This window comes from Podarcis gaigeae (genome assembly GCF_964106915.1).
Source record: "Podarcis gaigeae genome assembly, chromosome: 9".
NCBI lineage: Eukaryota > Metazoa > Chordata > Lepidosauria > Squamata > Lacertidae > Podarcis > Podarcis gaigeae.
Window position 1 is genome coordinate 35,222,936 of NC_139685.1, and position 20,946 is coordinate 35,243,881.

The 20,946-nt window shown below is 42.1% G+C and overlaps 1 protein-coding gene across 4 annotated transcripts in view; it reads left to right on the forward strand.

The window, feature by feature from the left end:
- Positions 1 to 20,946, forward strand: part of SH3RF1 (SH3 domain containing ring finger 1) — a 47,120-nt gene that overhangs the window by 20,666 nt on the left and 5,508 nt on the right. For all 4 annotated transcript variants that reach the window (XM_083755607.1, XM_083755608.1, XM_083755605.1 and 1 more), the window contains exons 3-11: positions 3,252 to 3,527; positions 5,007 to 5,102; positions 6,192 to 6,494; positions 7,319 to 7,429; positions 11,408 to 11,559; positions 12,692 to 12,862; positions 13,023 to 13,282; positions 13,707 to 14,053; positions 19,266 to 19,600. In XM_083755607.1, the coding sequence (XP_083611733.1) occupies positions 3,252 to 3,527; positions 5,007 to 5,102; positions 6,192 to 6,494; positions 7,319 to 7,429; positions 11,408 to 11,559; positions 12,692 to 12,862; positions 13,023 to 13,282; positions 13,707 to 14,053; positions 19,266 to 19,600 (2,051 nt within the window). The remainder of the gene's footprint in view (positions 1 to 3,251; positions 3,528 to 5,006; positions 5,103 to 6,191; positions 6,495 to 7,318; positions 7,430 to 11,407; positions 11,560 to 12,691; positions 12,863 to 13,022; positions 13,283 to 13,706; positions 14,054 to 19,265; positions 19,601 to 20,946) is intronic.

Sequence of the window (20,946 nt, forward strand, 5' to 3'; positions counted from 1 at the left end):
AAGAGTTTAAAGAACATCAAAGGAAAGTGGAGAACATGCAGCAGCTATAAACACTGAAGTACTGGTTTCCTTTTTCCCCACCCCAGACCTCTTGGTCTTGGTGGAACTCTTAAGTGGTAGACTGATCTGGGGATAAATGGTTGGTGATCATTTGTGGCTTTTTCATCAAAAGAGCTGCCTTGGAATTTACTTCAAAAATAAAACTCATTCAAAGCAGTCATGTTTACATAGATCTGTACATATAGTTTGGATAACATTGTCATGTATTAAACTGCTTTTTCTTAGAAATAACTCATGGGGTAAAACTATAGCTACACATTGGTGCATCCCTCTCACTGCTCTACAATACCTTTAGCCATCCTTTCATGGCTAGTCAAATGAAACAGAGACAGAATGAAACGTAAACACTAACTCAGCAAATATTCAAGAACCTGTAAAGTAACCAAAAGCTGCTGAGCATGGGGGGGGGGAGGGGAGGTGTCAAGGATTTAGGAAGCTGGTTCAAAAGGCTAAAGATCCCCAGCTGTGATCTTCCTCTCACCCAGAGAATCTGAGAACCATGTGAAGACAGTGTCCTGGTGGCCTCTGAATATATTGCACCCAAAAGAATAATCCAAACCAATTGCTCTGGTTTTAGTTTACATGTACTGGAATGAAGAAGTATTTCCTTTATTTCACTTCTGTATAATTTAACCGTTTCTTCTTGTTATTTGTGGCTGGGGTAGAGCTTAGTTCTACTGAAAATTACACTGTAGAATCAATTGTATTTCATGCATGTCACTATTAAAGATTACTGCATCCATATTAACTATACTTTAACTGGAATTGTAAAAGGGGGGGATACAGTAACCATCTTCAAATGTTTGATTATAGTTGCTTTGTGTGATTGATTTGTTCTAATACTATTACAGTCAGCCATTAATAAGGTAAATCAGTGTAGTGCTGTCACTGAATCAGGGTTTCAGCACTATCAGAACTGTAATCAAATTTGTATTTATGTTCTCATATTAAACATGATTTGTGAGACTTGTAACTTAGTAAGAGATTTTTCATCATTGACAGGCAGGGTGTGTATGGAGGAAGGACTCTTCCTGCAGATATTTTGTCACTAAAGGGTTGAGCTCAGTGTCAGAAGTGGGCCCCGAGACCTGGCATGAGGCTTGGTGCAATTCCTCCAACTGCACCTTTATCATCCAGACCTGTAACAATGGGTGTTTTCGTTTTACCACCTGCTGTTGATGGAATTGCATTCTTCCATACAAAAACACAGCCCTGCACAAACAATGACTACTAGCCACGGTGGCTACTTTCTACCTCCACTGTTGGAAGATGTATGCTTCTGCATGCTAGTTGCTGGGAATTTCAGGTGGGGAGGGTGCTGTTCAGCTCAGGTCCTGTTTTCTGACTTCCATAGGCATCTGGTTGGCCATTGTGAGAACAGGATGTTGCACTGCATGAGCCAGTAGCCTGATCCAGCATTTAAACATGCAATATGAAGTGATGCAGTTAGTATGAAAGTACTGCTTCAGTGAGAACTATGCAGGAGTTATCACAGGAAGAGCTGGAAGAATGGGATGAAATATCAAAGAGTGAGTGAGTGAGTGAGTGAGTGAGTGAGTGAGACTATACAATAGGTAATAATTCACACAGTCCTTTCAGTCTTTTCTTGCTGTTTTATCTCAACAATAACACTGGAATGTTGTACTGAAAAACAGTTTGCAAGCAATTTGTTTTTTGGAGATGTATTATTTGGAGAGAGAATCTAATTTTTTCTAGTCACAAGTTTGCAGTCCTTATTTTTCTAGAAAGAACTCTTTTATTGTAGACAAATTGTGATTTGCAGAAAACCACATGAATGAGAGATGGATAAAAGTCATGTCTGCAGAGAATGCAAAAAGAGTATTCCTGGAAATTTGAGATAGTCTTTGAATTTTGATCAGAGTAGTGTGATACAGGGGAAATTGTGGTTTGCAGAAAATTAGCATTGTCTCCCAGTTCCCACATTACAAGTGCTCAGTTTCCCAGACTCTCTGTAGAAGGGGAATATCATCATTGTGAAGAGACAGGAATCATACAAGGGCATAGAGGGAATTTTACTGGCAAATTTAAAAAATGGCTTCATCCTTATTTGTATTATACTGACATGACTTTCGCAGGACACCATGAATTCTAGATAGAGATTTTCAGAGTTCGCTGTAAAATGCATATGTAATGGTTCTAGGGGTTGCTCGTGCGTAAATCGTCACCACACCTGCCTGGGCTACCTGGGTGAACCCTTTCTGTCTGGACAGCCACTCACCCGTGGCTGTCTCAATCACTGGCAGAATCCGTCAGTGGGCATTTCTTGAACTTCTTCCAGCAAAGAAGTTCTTTGACGCCAAGTCTCCTCCTACTCTCCCTGCGCGGAAGTCTTCTGCGCAGGAAGGGTGTGGGCAGCGGAGGACCCGTGCTCTCCCCGCTGGGCTCCGGCGAGGAGTCCTGGAGCCCCCTCGCCGATTCCCCCATCTGCCCCCCTTCTCCACTGGTGCTACGCTGATTTCCTTCCCCAGCAGATGGGCTGCCTCTCTCCCTACTGGGACCCTCTCCGGCATCCCTCGGGAGCCTTCCCTCCGCCTCTGGCTCCGATGGCAGTTCCCTGACAGCATATATTTTTAATCAGGAAAAAGTAGGAATATTCCATGGCTATGATCCCGAGTTTGTCCCCAATGGCAGGAGTGCCCACTGAACAGAAGTCTACTCTTGTGACACTCTCTGCAGTGAAAAGGGGCTGGGAAAGGCAACTGTGGGTGATTTTCCACTGCAGCCGCTTATGATGCCAAAAATATTTTTAAAGGGTTTGGGGACTCTCTGAAGCAGCATGAAAGGTGGCCCAAGAGGAAGGAAGAATTGACAAAACACAGACTTGCCACATTTTTCTGGTGTGATCGTTGCCTGGATCATGGTCTCATTTATGAATGGCAGCAACTCTTTTTTTTGAAGAACATAGTTAGCATCCTGGGCAATTTCATTTATTATCCTTCCTTATACTATCATTTTTCAAAATCATTTTTAAATTTCTAGTTCAACAACACATACACAGCCTTAGTTTAAAACTTAAAAACTTTTCAGATGTCTGATATGCGAATGAAAGTCATATGAAAAGTCAGTGACAGTTTGGCTGGATGGCTTATTTCCTAGTGTAATTGCTTGTTTTGTGTGTACACTTCTTTTACATTCTGTGACGATGAAATGTGGTTTCCCCCCTTCTGTAGGGTGTACCTCAGTTACCTTGTGCCAAAGCATTATATAACTATGAGGGGAAAGAGCCTGGAGATCTTAAATTCAGCAAAGGAGACATTATCATATTACGTCGGCAAGTTGATGAAAATTGGTATCATGGAGAAGTTAATGGTGTCCATGGATTTTTCCCGACCAATTTTGTCCAGATTATTAAACCTTTACCTCAACCTCCACCTCAGTGCAAAGCACTTTATGACTTTGAAGTTAAAGACAAGGAAGCAGACAAGGATTGTTTACCCTTCTCAAAGGTAAAACACAATTCTTATATTACTGAGTGTTGTAAGAACATTGAAACATTTATTAGTGTCCATATAGAAATTAGGTGGAATCTACACACACATAAAAAATGCTGTGAAAATGCTTTTAAAAAAAATGTTTTGAAAAATACATTGAATTTTGCATACCTCACTGTTGCCACCTAGTGTCACGTTTGTATATTGCACTTTACAACACATTTAAAATGTTTTATTTGCAGCTGTGTAGCTGAGTCCTTGGAGGGACGCGGGTGGTGCTGTGGGTAAAACCTCAGCGCCTAGGGCTTGCTGATCGCATGGTCGGCGGTTCGAATCCCCGCAGCGGGGTGAGCTCCCGTCGTTCGGTCCCAGCTCCTGCCCACCTAGCAGTTTGAAAGCACTCTTAAGTGCAAGTAGATAAATAGGGACTGCTTTCTAGGGGGAAGGTAAACGGCATTTCCGTGTGCTGCGCTGGTGCCGGCTCGCCAGAGCAGCTTCGTCACGCTGGCCACGTGACCGGAAGTGTCTCCGGACAGCGCTGGCCCTCGGCCTCTTAAGTGAGATGGGCGCACAACCCTAGAGTCGGACACGACTGGCCCGTACGGGCAGGGGTACCTTTACCTTTACTTAGCTGAGACCTTAGTAACAGACATATATAAGCACCCAGAGTTTATACTTACTGTTTTTCTAATTCCTTTCCTACCTACAGATATTTACTCATTCCCTTATTATTGGAAGCTTTTTTGTTTTTGTTTGGGTTTTTAAATTTTGAGAATTAATACCTTAATTTCCTCTAAGGACAATGTTTTAACTTTTATTTTAACTATAATTCAGGGTGGAATTAGTTAGATTTCCCCTGCCACCAGCTCTTTCTTTCAAAGAATTCAGGGTTGTATATATGGTTTCACTCCCTCCCCACCACCATTTTCCTCTCAAAACAACACTGTGAGGTAACATGCTAAGAGATAGTGTCAGGCTCAATGTCACCTAGTAAGCCCCATGGTATACTAAGGATTTGAACTTATCTTCCCTGTTCAAATCTTAACACATTGTATGTTATACTAAATTGGCTCTCTTTAAGACTGTTTAGAACCGGATGAAGTTAATTTCCGTTTTTCTGTTCCTCAGTCTGACACCCCCCCCCATGCTAAGTATATTAAATTATTAAATGTATTTTAATTTATATATAAATGGAAGAGCTTGGCTTTAACTTTTATAGAACTCCAATGGGTTGACCTGGGAAGGAGCGATGAGAATAATGGTGTTGTTGGTTGCTTCTATTTTAATTAATTCTCAAACTTAGGTCCTCAGCTGTAGCTGGACTACAACTCCCATCCTCCCTTGCTAGTAGGACCAGTGGTCAGGGATGATGATGGTTGTATTCCAACAACAGCTGGGGACCCAAGTTTGAGAAATAGTGCTATTCTTGATCAGGAAATGCATGTGTTCTTAAAAGAAATTAGTTGCTTAATTGTGTATTTCTTTTTAATGTAGGATGACATTCTGACTGTGATTCGCCGAGTAGATGAAAACTGGGCTGAAGGAATGTTGGCTGACAAAATAGGAATATTTCCTATTTCATATGTTGAGGTGAAGGAACCATAAAAATATTTTAATATACAATATATACTTGCAATAAACTTGTGACTTTCTAGATAATCTTGGTGGCCAGCCTCACTATTTTCTGTGCTTCGAAATGTAGGGACAAATTAAGAGTTCCGATAAATTCAGTTATGTAACAGATACACCCTTTTATTGTGAGCTGAACTTGTCACAGAATCCATGGGTGCAATTGCAGGACAAACAAATTGGTATTTGTTCATTGTGTATGTTGAAATCTATTCATTCAGAACTGCTAGTGTGGAAATATTGTGGGATAGGGAGCAAAGGTGTCCTTTAAAAAAGTTCTTGAGTTTGTGTTTATTCTCTCATCACTTATGTAAAACACCACTTTTACATTTATGGCATACTAGTGTTAGAATTTTAAGAAACAAAATTCAGGAAACAGAAACTGAATTGAGGAATTCCAAGAAACCAAAAAATCAGTTCAGTTTAAAATTGGAGGTTAAAATTGCTGTAGGTCTGTCACTGCCATCTTGATTTAAAATGGCATCCAAGCATATTTACAGATGGATGAAAATCTGCACCTCAGTCTCAGGTACCATCTTGGTTATGATATCTTAAGAGGTGTCCAAATACATAGCAAATGAACAACTTTCCAAAATATTTTATTTATTTATTCACGAGATAACCACGAGATGGTGTGTGAGAGTCTCATTGATCACTTTTCTGAAACACTTGCATCCCTGCTGTAAATCTCTTAGCAGGCTTATGATCAAAGTACTGACAATTATGAATAAATGATACATTTTAAGGGATCACTATGACAATATATACATAGAGATGGAGAATCAGCAGATAGCTCAACCCAAAATTTCCAAATAGGAAACTTTCAAAAATTTGTTTTTGAAATGGCAGCCAAATGTATAGTCTTTCTTCCTCTCTGCCCCCCTTTCATATTGTCAGTTGCTGAGGTGCCCCAACAAACAGCTTCATGTTTTCCTTTCTTGAAAAAAAATGTCTTTAAAAAAGCCATTTTCCATTTGAAACACCAGCTTCCTTCATGTGCAAGCACAACTGATTATTCATTTTTAAATTCTGCGTGTCATTGTTTTGCAGTTTAACACAACAGCAAAGCAGCTGATAGAACTGGACAAGCCCTCAGGTTCAGCAGGAGACTCTGGAGAAGGCACGTCTGGTGCATCCCACAGCAATTCAGTTCAAAAGCACACGGATACCAAGAAGAACACCAAAAAACGCCACTCCTTTACCTCTCTTACCATGTCCAACAAAGCTTCGCAGGCTTCTCAGAATCGTCATTCAATGGAAATCAGTCCTCCTGTCCTCATCAGCTCTAGCAACCCTACTGCTGCAGCCCGCATCAGTGAACTTACAGGCCTTTCCTGCAGTGCACCTTCTCAGGTAATTTTCTAGCAGTAGAATACAAAGCATATCAAAGCTCTTTTTAGATGAACAATTTAAAAGGTTGTCAAAATAAGTGGAAGATAATTGTGACTGACTTTCTGAGTTTGTGCAAGCAGTCATTAATTATACATAAAGGGACAATTTTCATGCACTCCCAAAATATTATAAGCTGAAGAGAGATGTTACTGCTCTTTAAGTAACTGATAGGTTTATTTCAATATGAATAGCTTTTTGTTTAAAAACATGCATGGAACAAATTATTTTTTAAATATTTTGCATGAGGTACTAAAGTATATGACATTTTGATTTCTTGAACAAAATGGAGTAGAAAAATATCTGTCACTAGGCTGGCTGAAGATGGTCATGGGAAATACTAATGTATATTGGGGCGGGTAAATATGAACTTAAGGGAGGGTGTGGTTTTACCTTGACTGGAGAGGGGTTGAGCGGGAGTGGTGTCATTACCGTGGGATATTCTGAATTACAAAGGGAATGTTGCTGGACTGCTGAAGGTAGCCATCATTTGAAGCGGGAAAAGTCCCATTCCAAATATTAATCCAGTCTTCGGGGTGATGTTCACCTCACATCCTGAAAGTAATGAAAACACTTGGACTGAATACATTGGCTCGCCACTTACACTATTACTATTACAAATACTTGTAGTTCATTTTATTTTATTTTGTTTGAAGGTTTGTGGTACAAAACCAGACTTAACACTGTTTAGGAAAACCTCACTGGTTCATATGCTCCATTCATAACAGTAGTTATTTTATCTGCTGATAGGCCCATGATGAGTTTAACTTTTTTTAACGTTTTGATAGGTTCATATTAGTACTACGGGGCTAATTGTGACCCCACCACCCAGTAGCCCAGTGACAACAGGGCCTTCATTTACCTTTCCACCTGAAGCAACCTACCAAGCTGCTCTTGGTGTAAGTACAGTTTGACATTATGTTGTAGTTTTATCTGAATTGCCCTTTGTTTTTACATAAATCTAGAAGCTACAGTTTTTGCAAGCTGCTTTGAGGTGTATTGTGGGGGAACATTTGATTTCTATATAATGAATTTTGCCCCTTTGGAAAATAATACATGCTTTGATGGTAGGACCGAAAGACTCTTGTGGCTTCCAAAATATTCCAAACCCAGAATCTATTATGAAGTGCCATGTTGAATTATTCCCTTTAATAGTGAAGCGCAGTAACCAAGAAGTGAAATGAGGCCATCCAAAAATCAGATCATGGCTTCTGCATGCTTGAGAGACACCTTAGGTATGCAGAAATATGCAAGTTCATGAATTAAAACAAAACTGCCTGGTAGGTACCTCTGCCTTTACAGAATATTGAAGACAGTTGACTATATAGAGACAGGATGTAGTCTTAAGCAGTGATTCTGAACCAGTGGGCCATGGATCCCTTGAAGGCTGTGGAGTAACCTCAAGGGGTCTTTGAAACTATTGGCAGCAGCAGTGGCACAGTACAGCAAATCCCTTAGGTGGTGGGCTGGGAGTTTGGAGCTGGGACAGAAGGGCTGGGATGCCAATAAGCCAGAGCACTCAGATAACTAGTTGTAGTCCTTCATCTGATGTGCTCCGAGTGCTGCCACCCATCGGCACCTCCTTGTTCACCCTTTCTTCATGCAGGGAGCCCAACCCGTCCTTGCACAGGGTGCAACCCACCTTCAGAAAGACTACCCATCCAGGATAAGAGGAACTGTATTCTTCCTTCCCATTGGATTTTCCCAACTGCTTTCATTCCTCTTCTCTTTAGCACTGATACCTTGGACAAGTCAATGCATAGCATAGGTGGCTGGCAGAGAAAGCAAAAAAACAGCCGTGTGCTGTGGTGTGTTAGGAGAAGAGGCAGAAGAAGGAGCTGCTGTTGCTGCTTGCAGTCATTTGGAGGAGTCTTTTATCCCTCCAGTGCTACATCCCTTTTTATTTCTGCAGAGCACCTGGCCTTCCTTGCGTGGGCCCGTTTTAATTTGACAGCCTGAAAAGGAGAGAGGGGGCACAATTTGCCTGTGAAAGAGTGCTTTTGAATGGATGGAATATTGGCTTTATCCCATTTTTTTAATTCATTCAAGAAGGAAAAAAGAAGGGGGCAGTGAGCCTGCTCATTAATTCCTTCTTACCGGTAATTTCCAACCTTCATTTCTACTTAGAAATGAGAAGACATGGAGAAACTGTACGTAGTCTTTTCTCACTCCTAGATCTATATTGTGGCTGGATTCCAGCCTGTAATTTCTTACAGTTGTGAGAAGTACATTCTCCCTCTGTCTGTCTGTCTGTCTCTTCCTCTTCGCCTCCCACCCTTTCTCTAAGAAAAGTTATTTGTTAAACAATCAATACAGAATCAGGTTGAGCTGAATGGAGATTGGTAAGCATTTTGGTGCATTGCCTGTAAAGTTTATGTTGCAGAATAATGAAAGTTCATTGGTGTACCATAATAGGTTAACTCTGTTGTTGTTATTGGCACTGAATGAAATCCAGGCAATATGAATGTTCCGTTCTCTGTGATAGCAGGGAATCTGCACATGGTAGGGATGAGTGCATAAGTGAAACTGGTATTTTTAAAAAAAAATTAAAGAAAATTTTATACAAACTGTTGAATATATACTTGATTATAGAATTGTTAGGAGGTGGCTTGGGTTCTTGAAACATAGTTTGCCACACAGCTTTAGCTGCTGCTACTCAAAAACAATTTGAGGTTTTACAGGTTCATGGGACTAGTTTCACAATTTTAAAGTAGCACGTTTCCTAGAATGTGTTGCAATGCGTATTTTCTGAAATGTTAGGTTGCTTCTTGTAGGATGGATATTAGTCACATTTTGTATTCACATTTTGAAAATGACCTGAATTGTCTTATGAAGAAAATCATTCTTGTGAAGAATATGTAGGGAAGTCGCACAGAAAGTCCTTGGGCTGTTAAGTGGAGTGGAAACCTGTAAAAAGTAGTAAAACCTTTTATTATATATACACTGCCATGCTTTTGCCGCTGAGTGATATATGTGAGCTTCTATTTTCTTATACTTTCCAATACGTAATATGCAAAGTTTATGTTTGGCTGTAGTGAGTGGTTAATTGTTTCTGAGCTGTTTCAATTTGCATTGACAGAATAAATAATCCCATTTAGTCAAGTTATTGAACTTTGTTAGCTTGATTTAATGCTTGCTAATCTGATAAGAGCTAGAAAGTGTTTACAGCTCTTAATCAAGGGCAAAGTACTTCCCAGGGTATTTATCTATGTGTATGAACAAACCAACCAGTCATGTCACCTGATTAGAAATACGTAATATGGATTCAGGTGTCAGGGAACTATATAATGGTTATTTTCTATATTGAGTAGTATAGCTTTCAACTCTGTAAATAAGACCATTGATCCTTTAAATAAAAGCATACATTCTACTCATATAAAAACACACTGATTCCCGGACCGTCCGCAGGCCGGATTTAGAAGGTGATTGGGCCGGATTTAGTTTGCCTACCCATGCTTTAAAAGGAAAGAGGAAGTAAATCAGGTAGAACTGGAACCACCTGCTTCCTGAGAACTTTTATTTCTGCTTTGCATATGTGGGTCTCCCTTGTTTGTTGTGGTTGCCTCTTTACTCCATTTGGAGGGGGATTGGAACAAGCAACCTCATGAATGTATTTGTTCCTGCTTTAACAGATGCCTAATGGATCTCTGTGGCTGCTGCCTAGTTATCATGTTTTGGGTATGGCAATGTGATGAAACTGTCTGCAGGTCAGCCTGTATGGGTTGGCTGTCTTTGTGTCAATGTAGTGTGTGGAAGTTGTTGCTGTATAGTTACTGATTGGTAGGCTGTAGCAGAGTTTTCAGGGGTGCTGTGGGCATGCCCATCATTTTTAAATAGTAATTGAATTTTCTGGTTGTGTGTTTTCCCCCTGTCCTGGTTTGAACACTCACAATCTGTAGTGGCTGGGTATCTCTGGTTCTGACGTAATGTGAAGTATCAGCAACAACATAGAGAATAGTCTGAAGTTTTACAAATGAAAAGAGTAACTAAGGGATCCAAGAATAGAGCCCCATTAGAAACTGCCAGTTAAAAGAGCTCTTTCCATTTCTTATCTCACAATTTTCAATCCTAAATTTTGAATAATGGCACTTAAAATAAAACAATAAGAGGTACCTTTTGTACCCCAGCTGTCAAAGGGAATTTTGCTGTCAAAGGGAACAGCTATTCTATTTTATTACTTTATTTAATTATTTATCTATTTATTTATACCATGCTTTTTCTCCCTAAGAAGGACTCAAGGTAGCTCACATAAAAATAAGAACAGCTAAAAACATAGAGAAAAACAAAGTAATGTTTGGGTGGCTTGTTGTTGAAATTTGTTGCTTACTGCATTACAGCTTCTGGTTTCAAAGCAGCCATGGATTGCAGTCCTTTTCAGACCACTGAATATTAGAAATATGTTTGAAAAACTTTGGGATTTATGCCACAAATTTGCATTGAAATGTGTAGATAAATGATATTATATGCATGAAATAAATGTTATAAAGAGACTTAAGTTATTATTTCTCTATTTTTTCCCTTTCCTTTTGCCTATACAATTATGTTTTGTATTTTCTTATAAATGAGTATTAGTTTTAGAGTTTAATATGGTTTTAAAAATACAATAAAATTGTCATTAAAAAAGAAATGTGTATTTAGACACAATGCTTTGAGCTTGTTTCTTTGTTGCTTAAAATTTTGTTTTTTAAAAAAGAAATACAAGGGATTGTCCCGTTACATTGTATCAGAAAATGGAGAAATTGGTGTACAGTGGAACCTCTACTCACGACCACTGGATCCAAGTCAATTTGGGAGTGTGTAACTGTGTGTATGAATACCATTTTCAGCTGAATGTTGGTGCCAAAATGACATTAAATTTCTAAATATTTTATTTCTAGACACTGAATCCCCCTCTACCACCACCACCTCTCTTATCTGCTACAATAATTGCTCCAACCTCTGCTGGGCTGCCTTCAGGAGCAGCTCAAAAATCTGCGTCGGGATCAACTGAGCAAATAGCACATTTGCGCCCACAGACAAGACCAAGTGTGTAAGTGAAATAAAAGCTTGTTGAGTATAACCTTGAAATGGTATCAAAGAGCAGAATTGCCAAAGGAAAAAAATGCAAGTATTTCTGGATAGACAAGGAATGTTTAACTTGTCATCTGGGGTGAAAAGTGCCTGGTGCATGTGAAAGGGATGGCCAAGGTTCTCAATGCACCAAGATCTAGATTGGCTACCATGACCAGCCAGGACTGGTCATGAACAACAATAGCAGATTATATGAGGTACAGAAAATCCCTGGAATGGTTTTGCCTGACACAGCAGGCTTGTTCACACATAATGCTAAACCATAATCTATTAAACCATGGTGTAGCAATATGTGTGAGTCCAAAAGCTTTACTACGCTTGTAAAAGTTTGTAGATGGTGTATAAAACTTAGATAATGTTAACTGTAACAGTGTTATGTGTGAACCCAGACCTCCTCTATAACTATTGTTAAAGATGTGTGTCACTGCCCAAAAGCTACAGTGCCATGAGTGATGAATGTAAAATAAATAAATAAAAATCATACTGCTCTTGCTGGTACTTTTAACTGTTCTGAGATGTAATAAATCAAGGTTTAAGTTATTGTCTGCCAGATGCCTCAGCATTGATAATTATTTATTAACTATGCTTAATATTAATTATGGTTAATGTTAACTGTGGTTTAACACTATGTGTGAACCAGGCCTCTGCACTGGCAAAAGTCCTGGGACATAGTTAATGATTCTTGACCAAATCAGGTCTCCTGGGTAGGAGCTTAGTTACAACTTGGAGCAGCCAATGGACAAGTAGGCTTCTATATTGACCCTCAAGGGATATATGCAAATGACGGAAGACAGATGAAATCAAGAATGGTTCTTTCAACTATTGACATGTTAGTCTTTAACTGTCACCAACATTTGGACATTTGATAAGGAGTTAGGGACAGAATTCTTTGGATAACTCTTTGTATGTGCAGCTATTTCTCTGATTGAAATTTCTGTGACTACCTAAGGAGCTACTTCCCATTCTTAATGAACCCTCATGGCTCAATTTTCAAGCAGCAGTCACTCTGCAAGGGAAGCCATGACTTGCTTAGGAACAGTTTTTTTGTCTAGTTTTTCCTGCAGACCATTATAAACAGTTTTGTTTTCTAGGTATATTGCTATTTATCCATATACTCCTAGAAAAGATGATGAACTGGAATTGAGGAAAGGAGAGATGTTCTTGGTGTTTGAACGTTGTCAGGATGGCTGGTTCAAAGGAACATCCATGCATACAAGCAAAATTGGTGTGTTCCCTGGCAATTACGTGGCACCAGTCACAAGGTGAGGCTTTCAGTTGAAGTATTTTTTACAAAGAAAAGGGGAAGCAACTCCATTTGGATATCCAGATTTTCTGTGGTGGTGGTGGCTTGTTGGGATTGGGAGAATAGGCCTTATTTGGTTTAATAAGGTGTGCATAAACTATTTGCATTACTTTTAACAGGGCAGTGACAAGTGCCTCCCAAGCAAAAGTCCCTGTATCTACTGCTGGTCAGACAGGGAGGGTGGTGACTATGGTCAATACTTCCACTGCTGGAGGAACATTGCAAAAACTTCAGGGAAATGGTGTGACAATGAACGCCAGTGCAGTACCAACAGCTGTGGTCTCTGCTGCACATATACAAACCAGTCCACAGACCAAGGTTCTTATGCACATGACTGGCCAAATGACAGTCAACCAGGCTCGCAATGCAGTTAGAACAGGTAAAACATTGCTTTATTCCTTGACTTAGGTAATAGTATGATCAGGATGAACTTCTCTGAGACCCCATGTATCTTGTCATGGGTGGAGTGTAGTACATGATGGCTATGGACCAACTCCAGTGTCAGACAGAGAGAATCTGCCTATGAATATTATTTGCTGAGAATCATAAGTATTTATATTTACATATAAATTTTATCTCTGTACAATAGTATTCAGTATAGCATCAGGTACTGGTCAGATATTTTTAATACCATAAAAGATGGTTTGGAGATCTAGATTGCTATACTGAAATACCCACACATGCCATTTTTAATGCTTGAGACTGTGGAATTAATAGTGTGAGGGAAGTTTTTAAATAGCACAACAAGTGGATGCTGTATTGATTTCAGGCTCATGATACTATGTTTCCCCCTCTCATTGCAGTTGCAATACACAGCCAAGAAAGACCCACAGCCACCGTGACGCCCATTCAGGCTCAAAGTTCAGCATGCCTTATTCCTGCTGCTGTAATTATTCCACACCATTCTGTTGCCTCCCAACAGCTCCAACCTCAGCTTTCTAATGCTGCTGCTTACATCACTGCTGTGAATATCAACCGGACAAATCTCCCATTAGCTTGTACAACAGCATCTCCTGGCACTTCTGCATCTCTGGATGGAGATGCAAATGGGAGAACTGTGACTGCTCACCCTGGAGCTCCAGCTTCCCCAGAGAATACATTAGTAGCTGGAGGAATTACTACTGTCAGTAAATCAGATAGAGATGGCAAGGTGAGCATGGCATTTTGGTTGCTGCTCAGGATGTTTCTCTTTAATAGATAACCCAATAGATAGAGGCGACTCTTTATTAGCTGTAACTCCAAAGCTTGCCATTTAGTTTATTCTTATCACCTTTAGTGCTAGATAGTGGCTTGCTTTGTGTATCACATTAAAAACCATAACTTAAAACAATGTGAATGAGCAGTAGACTAGTAGACAATTTCAAAAGTTCCTAGAGTGTTCCTTTGGCTTTTCTGTTTCTGTTGCACCATAGCTGGAACAAGCTGGAGTCTGCCTTGTATCATCTGAATCTTTAAACAAACCATGACAAAGGTTTGTTCTTGGCTTACCGCTTGTGTTTTGTTTAAAAGAAACAAACAAACTATGAGGATGGGTTTAGATGGCATGACAACACAAACTCCAGCTTGCTTTGTCTTCAGCACAGCAAGAGCAGGGGAGGACTGCCCGGGAACCTTTGAGCAGCAAACACCAGAATGCTGTTCATTCACATGAAACCATATATTTTTATGATTTGATGTGACAGCAAACTAGTCTAGTGCTAGGCTTGGCTTCTTTATGTAAGAAGTAAAGTATGGTCAGATTTTTGTTCCTTTAGGAGGGAAAACAACTGTAATGGAATGGAATTCCTGATGTTACTAAATTATCAGAAGTAGAATTTTATTGAATAAATGGATGAAATTTTTGTATATAACAGTTCCATTGCTTCTGTTATGTGCCACACTTCACTTCCAGTATCCTGGGCCCTTCTGATATTTAGAGCAGAGATGAATATTTTCAACATGCAAGCAACAAAAATATTGAACACTTTAATGTTGCTTCTCTCATTGGATTTTGTATATAACATTTCAGGTATACTTGAACATCCTAGGTACCACCAGTTTTATTGTACAGTTGGATTGCTGGTTAGGACAGCTGTGGGGAACCTCCAGCTCTTGAGCCCAAGAAAGTGTGGCAGAGGTCCTAATATAGCCTGCAAGGCTGCTTTTGTCAGACCGTGCCCACCCACTCCACACCTAATGTCATATGTGACAGGTAAAGATGCAGTAGCAAAGGATCCATTGCAACATTAAAGTGCACTCCTGATTGTTCCTTGGCAAACAGGGCTTAGCCCTGAACTTGCAGGCATGGTTAGGATTCATATGTTGCCTGCAAATTGGTATCTTTTGTGGCTTTTGGATGGAGTCCAGACGCTTCCCTGGCACTCTGCTCCACACTGGACCTCCAGGGAACAGCTCTCCATGGACTCCCTGTAGCAGAGTTTCCGCAGCGTAGAAACTGATGCAGTGCGTGTGTGATAAATCAAGACTCCAGATGGATGTTCTGGCTTAGCTTTTCTCTTTAATTGTGTAGAAAAACAAACATAAATCAGACAGAAGTTACACCCGGTGAGCAAGCACACATCTTGCTTCCTCACCGCGAAAGCGAAAGGAACAAAGACACAGAGAAAGCACTCCCCTCTGTGTAAACTGGCCACGCCTCAGGAATGTGAGACGTCACTCAGAACTTCTTAACCCTGTAAGTTCTGATTCTCTCCACACCCCCTCTCATCTCGCATCCTGAGGGAAAAATGTGAACATACCTGTACAGACCTCTGAGAGTTCAATCCCTTTCCCATTGCCTTTCGCCCCCTCCTGGCGTCCTTGTCAGGCAGCTGTTGAACCTCCTCAAAACTCCCTGGTTCGCACTGTGCGAAACCAACCCACACACCGGTGGCCTGATACCTCTCAGGTGGAATGCCCTTCGTTGCTCAAGTGGACCGCCTGAGCACAAATTCAGGTGTTTCTTCTGACCCACTGGGGCCAGCAAGTGTGTCCTCTACATCACAAGACTCCCCCTCTGACTTAATGCGTCTTCGAACTTTCTGCATTATGCTAACAGGAGACGCAGGCTCACTCTTGGGCTCTCTTTTAACAACTTGTGGAGAAGCCCAGCCCTGTTCTTGACCCTGGTCATCGACCTGGTCCTCATCAACAGGTTCAGCCCCTAGCTCTCCCTCATCCTCAGAATCAGACAGACATTCTGAGAGAACATCAGGACTAGCATTGTGCCTTGACCTACCATCTTGCTCACAGAACTCAGCATGTCTACTGACCAGAAGCTTGGTCTGGTCACCTTCTGGATAGGCAAATCTCCATCCTTTTGTTGCAGGCTCATACCCACAGAAGATCATCTTCTGGAACTTAGGACCACCCTGCTTTTGTTGAGCCTTTGGCACCAGCACCAAGGCCGGTGACCCAAACGCACGGAAGAAAAGTACCTGCGGTTTCTCTCCGTAGAGTACGAAATGTGGGGTTTCACCTACCACTGAGTTGTAGGACCTATTCATCGTGAATGTCACTGTTCTCGTCGCCTCCCACCAAAAGCTCTGAGGCAAGCCAGAGTCACACAGCAAAACCTCTGTTGCTCGGACCAGAGCTTCACATCTGAGCTCTGCCACGCCCCTCTCCTGAGGAGCCGTCACCTTGTGATGTATCCCTTTTTGGCGAAAGAACTCCTGCAGAGCAGACCCAGTAAACTCTGCACATCGGTCACTCTTGAACCCCATCACCTTGATGGAGAACCTTAGTTCCACCTCTGCAACCCAGTCTTTGATCAGTTGTGGTGCATCTTCTTTCGATCTCAGAGCATAGCACCACGAAACCTGGCTAAAATCATCCTGTATCGTCAGCAGAAACCTGGCCCCTCCCAGACTTGGCTTTGGCATGGGCCCAAAAAGGTCTGTGTGCACAAGTTCAAAAGGTTTTGTGGTTACCCTCTCCACCCTAGGATAACTGCACCCTTTTACCTTTGCCATTTTGCATGCCCTACAATTCAGAGACCTGCCACATTCCTGTATTTTGCACCCTTTAGTGCACTCTGGCAACATCTGGATCTCTTCTAAGGAACCATGTGACATTTTCTTGTGCCATGCACAAGCACATGAAACATGAGTGGGATCGGTTGCACTCTTTGCTTGTGCTTTCCCAGCATTCCCCACACCCTTCAGAGGCATTTATAGAACAAAGAGGTTGTCTTCCCCTTTTTCAACGCTGACCAGTCGCTTTCCCCCTCTGAAAATTGTACAGGCATTGTTTTCAAAGCACACCTTATACCCCTCCTGTAAAAGACAAGAGACAGATAAAAGACAATGTTTCATCCCAGGTGCCAAGTAGACTTCCAACTCCGCCTGCAAAACAGAAAAATAAACATTTGCAACTTTAGAAATTGATTTCTTTGTCCCATCAACCAATTCAATACTCTTCCCAGCTGAAACAGTTCTGCAGTTCCACATCTCGACAGCAGGTGTCTGTTATCAGGTGCCGGCTGGCTGCTGAGTCTAAGACCCAGCGCAGCACTCTCTCCTCACTGGAGCTGTCCCGTAATATTGTCATGGAAGCTGTTAAGTGATAAGGGCCGTCTTCGCTCCCTGAGTCACGTCCTCCTTGCGATTTCCCACGTCTGCCTCCCCTCCTGGACTGGTTGCCATGGAAACCTGGCTGGTTCCCATGGGAAACGACCTAGGGAACATCCTGCGCAGCCTCTCTGGCTCTCTGTGGGCAGGAGCGACGCAGATGGTCAGGAGAATTGCAAACATAGCAGCGGCGAGTGGAAAAAGCCTGAACCGTGCATTCCGCTGGCCTGCCCCCCCCTGCAACTGGAAGAGCCCCCCGTGCCAGCCCTGCCCTCTCTGATCCGGCGTTCCTCCTCGTCCCCTAGACGTCCTGTAACGTAAGCAAGCGTCAGCATTTGGGGATCCATCGATTCCAAAGATAGACACAAATTGTCATAACTTTTGTCCAGAGAGCTGAGCAAAATATAAACCTTCAGCTCCTCAGAAAAGTTCACTTGCAACAGCCTCAGCTGGTTGAACACAGAGAGCATCTCAGTCACGTGCTTTCTAATGCTATCGCCAGGACGCAGCTTCATCTCAAACAGGCGCCTGGTAGTGTGTATCTTTGCCCCAGCTGTGGTTCTGTGGTGCACTCTTTCTAAAGCTTGATAAGCTTCTTGAGCAGTGTCCAGCCCTTCCACTAAAGGTAGCTGTGACCCATCCAAACTGAGCACAATAGCTCCCAGGGCTTTCTGATTTTTTCTCTGCGATGCGTGAGCATTCGCAATCTCTGCTGCCGAAGCACCAGCCGCTGGTGGGGGTAGTGGAGGCCCTTGGACTGCCTCCCACAAGCCCTTGGCTACCAGCCAGGCCTTCAGCTTCCGACTCCATTCTTCCCAATTTTTTCCGTCCAATTTTTCGAAGGGGACTGCGAATGATTCATGGCCGTCTGCCATCGTCTCCCCCAGGGCCCAGCGTACTCACGTTTCCAGTAGTCGCTTTCCGGCACCCAGCTCAGCAGATCAGATTCTCCCAGCGAGTTCCTCTGCCTCCCAGCATCAGGCAGGACCTCCCAGCTGGCTGCAGTTTCTGTTCGGCTCACTTCAACACACACTGGCACTTCTTGGCATCAGCTTCAAAGCTTTGCTGACCTCTCCATAACCTGTGGCTTTTGGATGGAGTCCAGACGCTTCCCTGGCACTCTGCTCCACACTGGACCTCCAGGGAACAGCTCTCCGTGGACTCCCTGTAGCAGAGTTTCCGCAGCGTAGAAACTGATGCAGTGCGTTTGTGATAAATCAAGACTCCAGACGGACGTTCTGGCTTAGCTTTTCTCTTTAATCGTGTAGAAAAACAAACATACATCAGACAGAAGTTACACCCGGTGAGCGAGCACACATCTTGCTTCCTCACCGCGAAAGCGAAAGGAACAAAGACACAGAGAAAGCACTCCCCTCTGTGTAAACTGGCCACGCCTCAGGAATGTGAGACGTCACTCAGAACTTTTTAACCCTGTAAGTTCTGATTCTCTCCACACCCCCTCTCATCTCGCATCCTGAGGGAAAAATGTGAACACACCTGTACAGACCTCTGAGAGTTCAATCCCTTTCCCATTGCCTTTCGCCCCCTCCTGGCGTCCTTGTCAGGCAACTGTTGAACCTCCTCAAAACTCCCTGGTTCGCACTGTGCGAAACCAACCCATACACCGGTGGCCTGATACCTCTCAGGTGGAATGCCCTTCGTTGCTCGAGTGGACCGCCTGAGCACAAATTCAGGTGTTTCTTCTGACCCACTGGGGCCAGCAACTTAACCCTGTAAGTTCTGATTCTCTCCACATCTTTCATCCACAGTGAATATTCATGCTTCAAAACAAATGTTTTTATTTATTTCCAGAAAGAAAAAAAGGGTTTGCTAAAGTTACTTTCAGGAGCGTCTACCAAGCGCAAACCTCGAGCATCACCACCATCATCACCAACTCTGGAAGTTGAGCAGGCAGCTGCGGAGCTGGCCCTGCAAGGTGCTGTAGGACCAGAAGTTCCATCAGCTTCTAGTCATGGAAGAGCTGAGTCCTGCTCTGCGGACAATGAAACATCTACATCAATGCAAGATGTTACCCATCGGAAAGCAAGTTCTTTGGATTCCAGTATTCCTATAGCTCCCCCTCCACGGCAGCCCTGCTCTTCATTAGCTCCAATCCTGAATGAATGTAGGCCTGTTGTGTGTGAACGGTAAGTCATTTTCTAATCAATAGAGTGTAATAACGGCTACAAACTGGGCCTAGAAATGCTAATCAGTAAAAATGCTAGAAATAGAATTCTGATATTATTCCTGTGATCACCAAAAAATCATTGTTGACCCAACCTGGGTTTGAAATGTACTGTTGCTTCTGAAATGAAATCGTAATAGTAGTTTGACAGTGGCTACAACCTACAGTTGCATGCATGTGGCAGTAAGAGAGCCCCACATCTCTGGCTTATACCCAATAAAGCTTTTCCACGATAGATTCCTGCACAGTTGTGTTGTAGGAATGATATGGAAAGTTGATCCAGCCAAAAAGCCTAGTTGGCTGGACACTCTGTTTCTGAATAGCAGTTGCTGAGGGAACACATGCAGGAAAGAGCTATCATGGACTTCCTATAAGCATCTAGTTGCCCACTGTGGAAATAGGATACTAAACTGGATAGCCTGTGCCTTGATCTATCAGCACTCTTGTTTTGTACTTATGGAAACAGTCCTGAACTTTATTTTTTGAAATAGTATTCTATTCTTCAGCAAGTATTACCATGTCAGTACCCTCTCACACACTCCTAAAGCCCTTTCCGTCTGATTGAGTAGGTCTCTTTCATATATTAAAACTAGGTGTTCAGTCAACCTTAATATTTCTGGTTCATAATTCTGTGTATATTAACATTCTTTTTTAATAGAACTGAACTCTGTTGAAAAATTCAAAAACTTGATTTCTAGCACAGTTATTCCCTTATCAATATTTTTAATTATTGTAAGGAGGCCAGGCACCTGAGTTCTTTACCTTGCTTCTGTTTCCTCATATAGTAGCATTTTCCTCTTATTTCAGTATTGGGATATTATAGTTTCTCAGTTGACGGAGTCTGTTTGCTTTTTCTGAGTTAGGGAATGTTGCTTGTGTAGATCAGTAGAGCTTGTTCTGTAGTTGAATGGCACTCAGAACCTTGCAATATTAATTTTCCTTTGACATCTAGTACTTGAAAAAGAGATGGTGGGAAAGATGCTTAATAATCATATTGAAGCCCAGTCTCCTCTTTCTCAAGCTCCAGTATGTCAGAGGAAAGCAGGAAAGTCAGTGCTGTACATAAGAGCAGGGAATTAGTCTAGCTTAGAAGGAAAGAGCATCACCACCCTCATTTGCAACAGCAACATTGCCTGAGGGCTGTGAGGACTCAGGGAAAGGAAATGATTATGATAGTGATCAGCAATTTGTTGACTAGAGACTTCTCCATTGTTCCAAGGATGGTCTGGGTGGAAAGCATGGTTGTTTTGGATTCTCTCTAACATCCCATGTTCTGGCCAAAAAAGAAGGACCTGCTGAGATACGTTC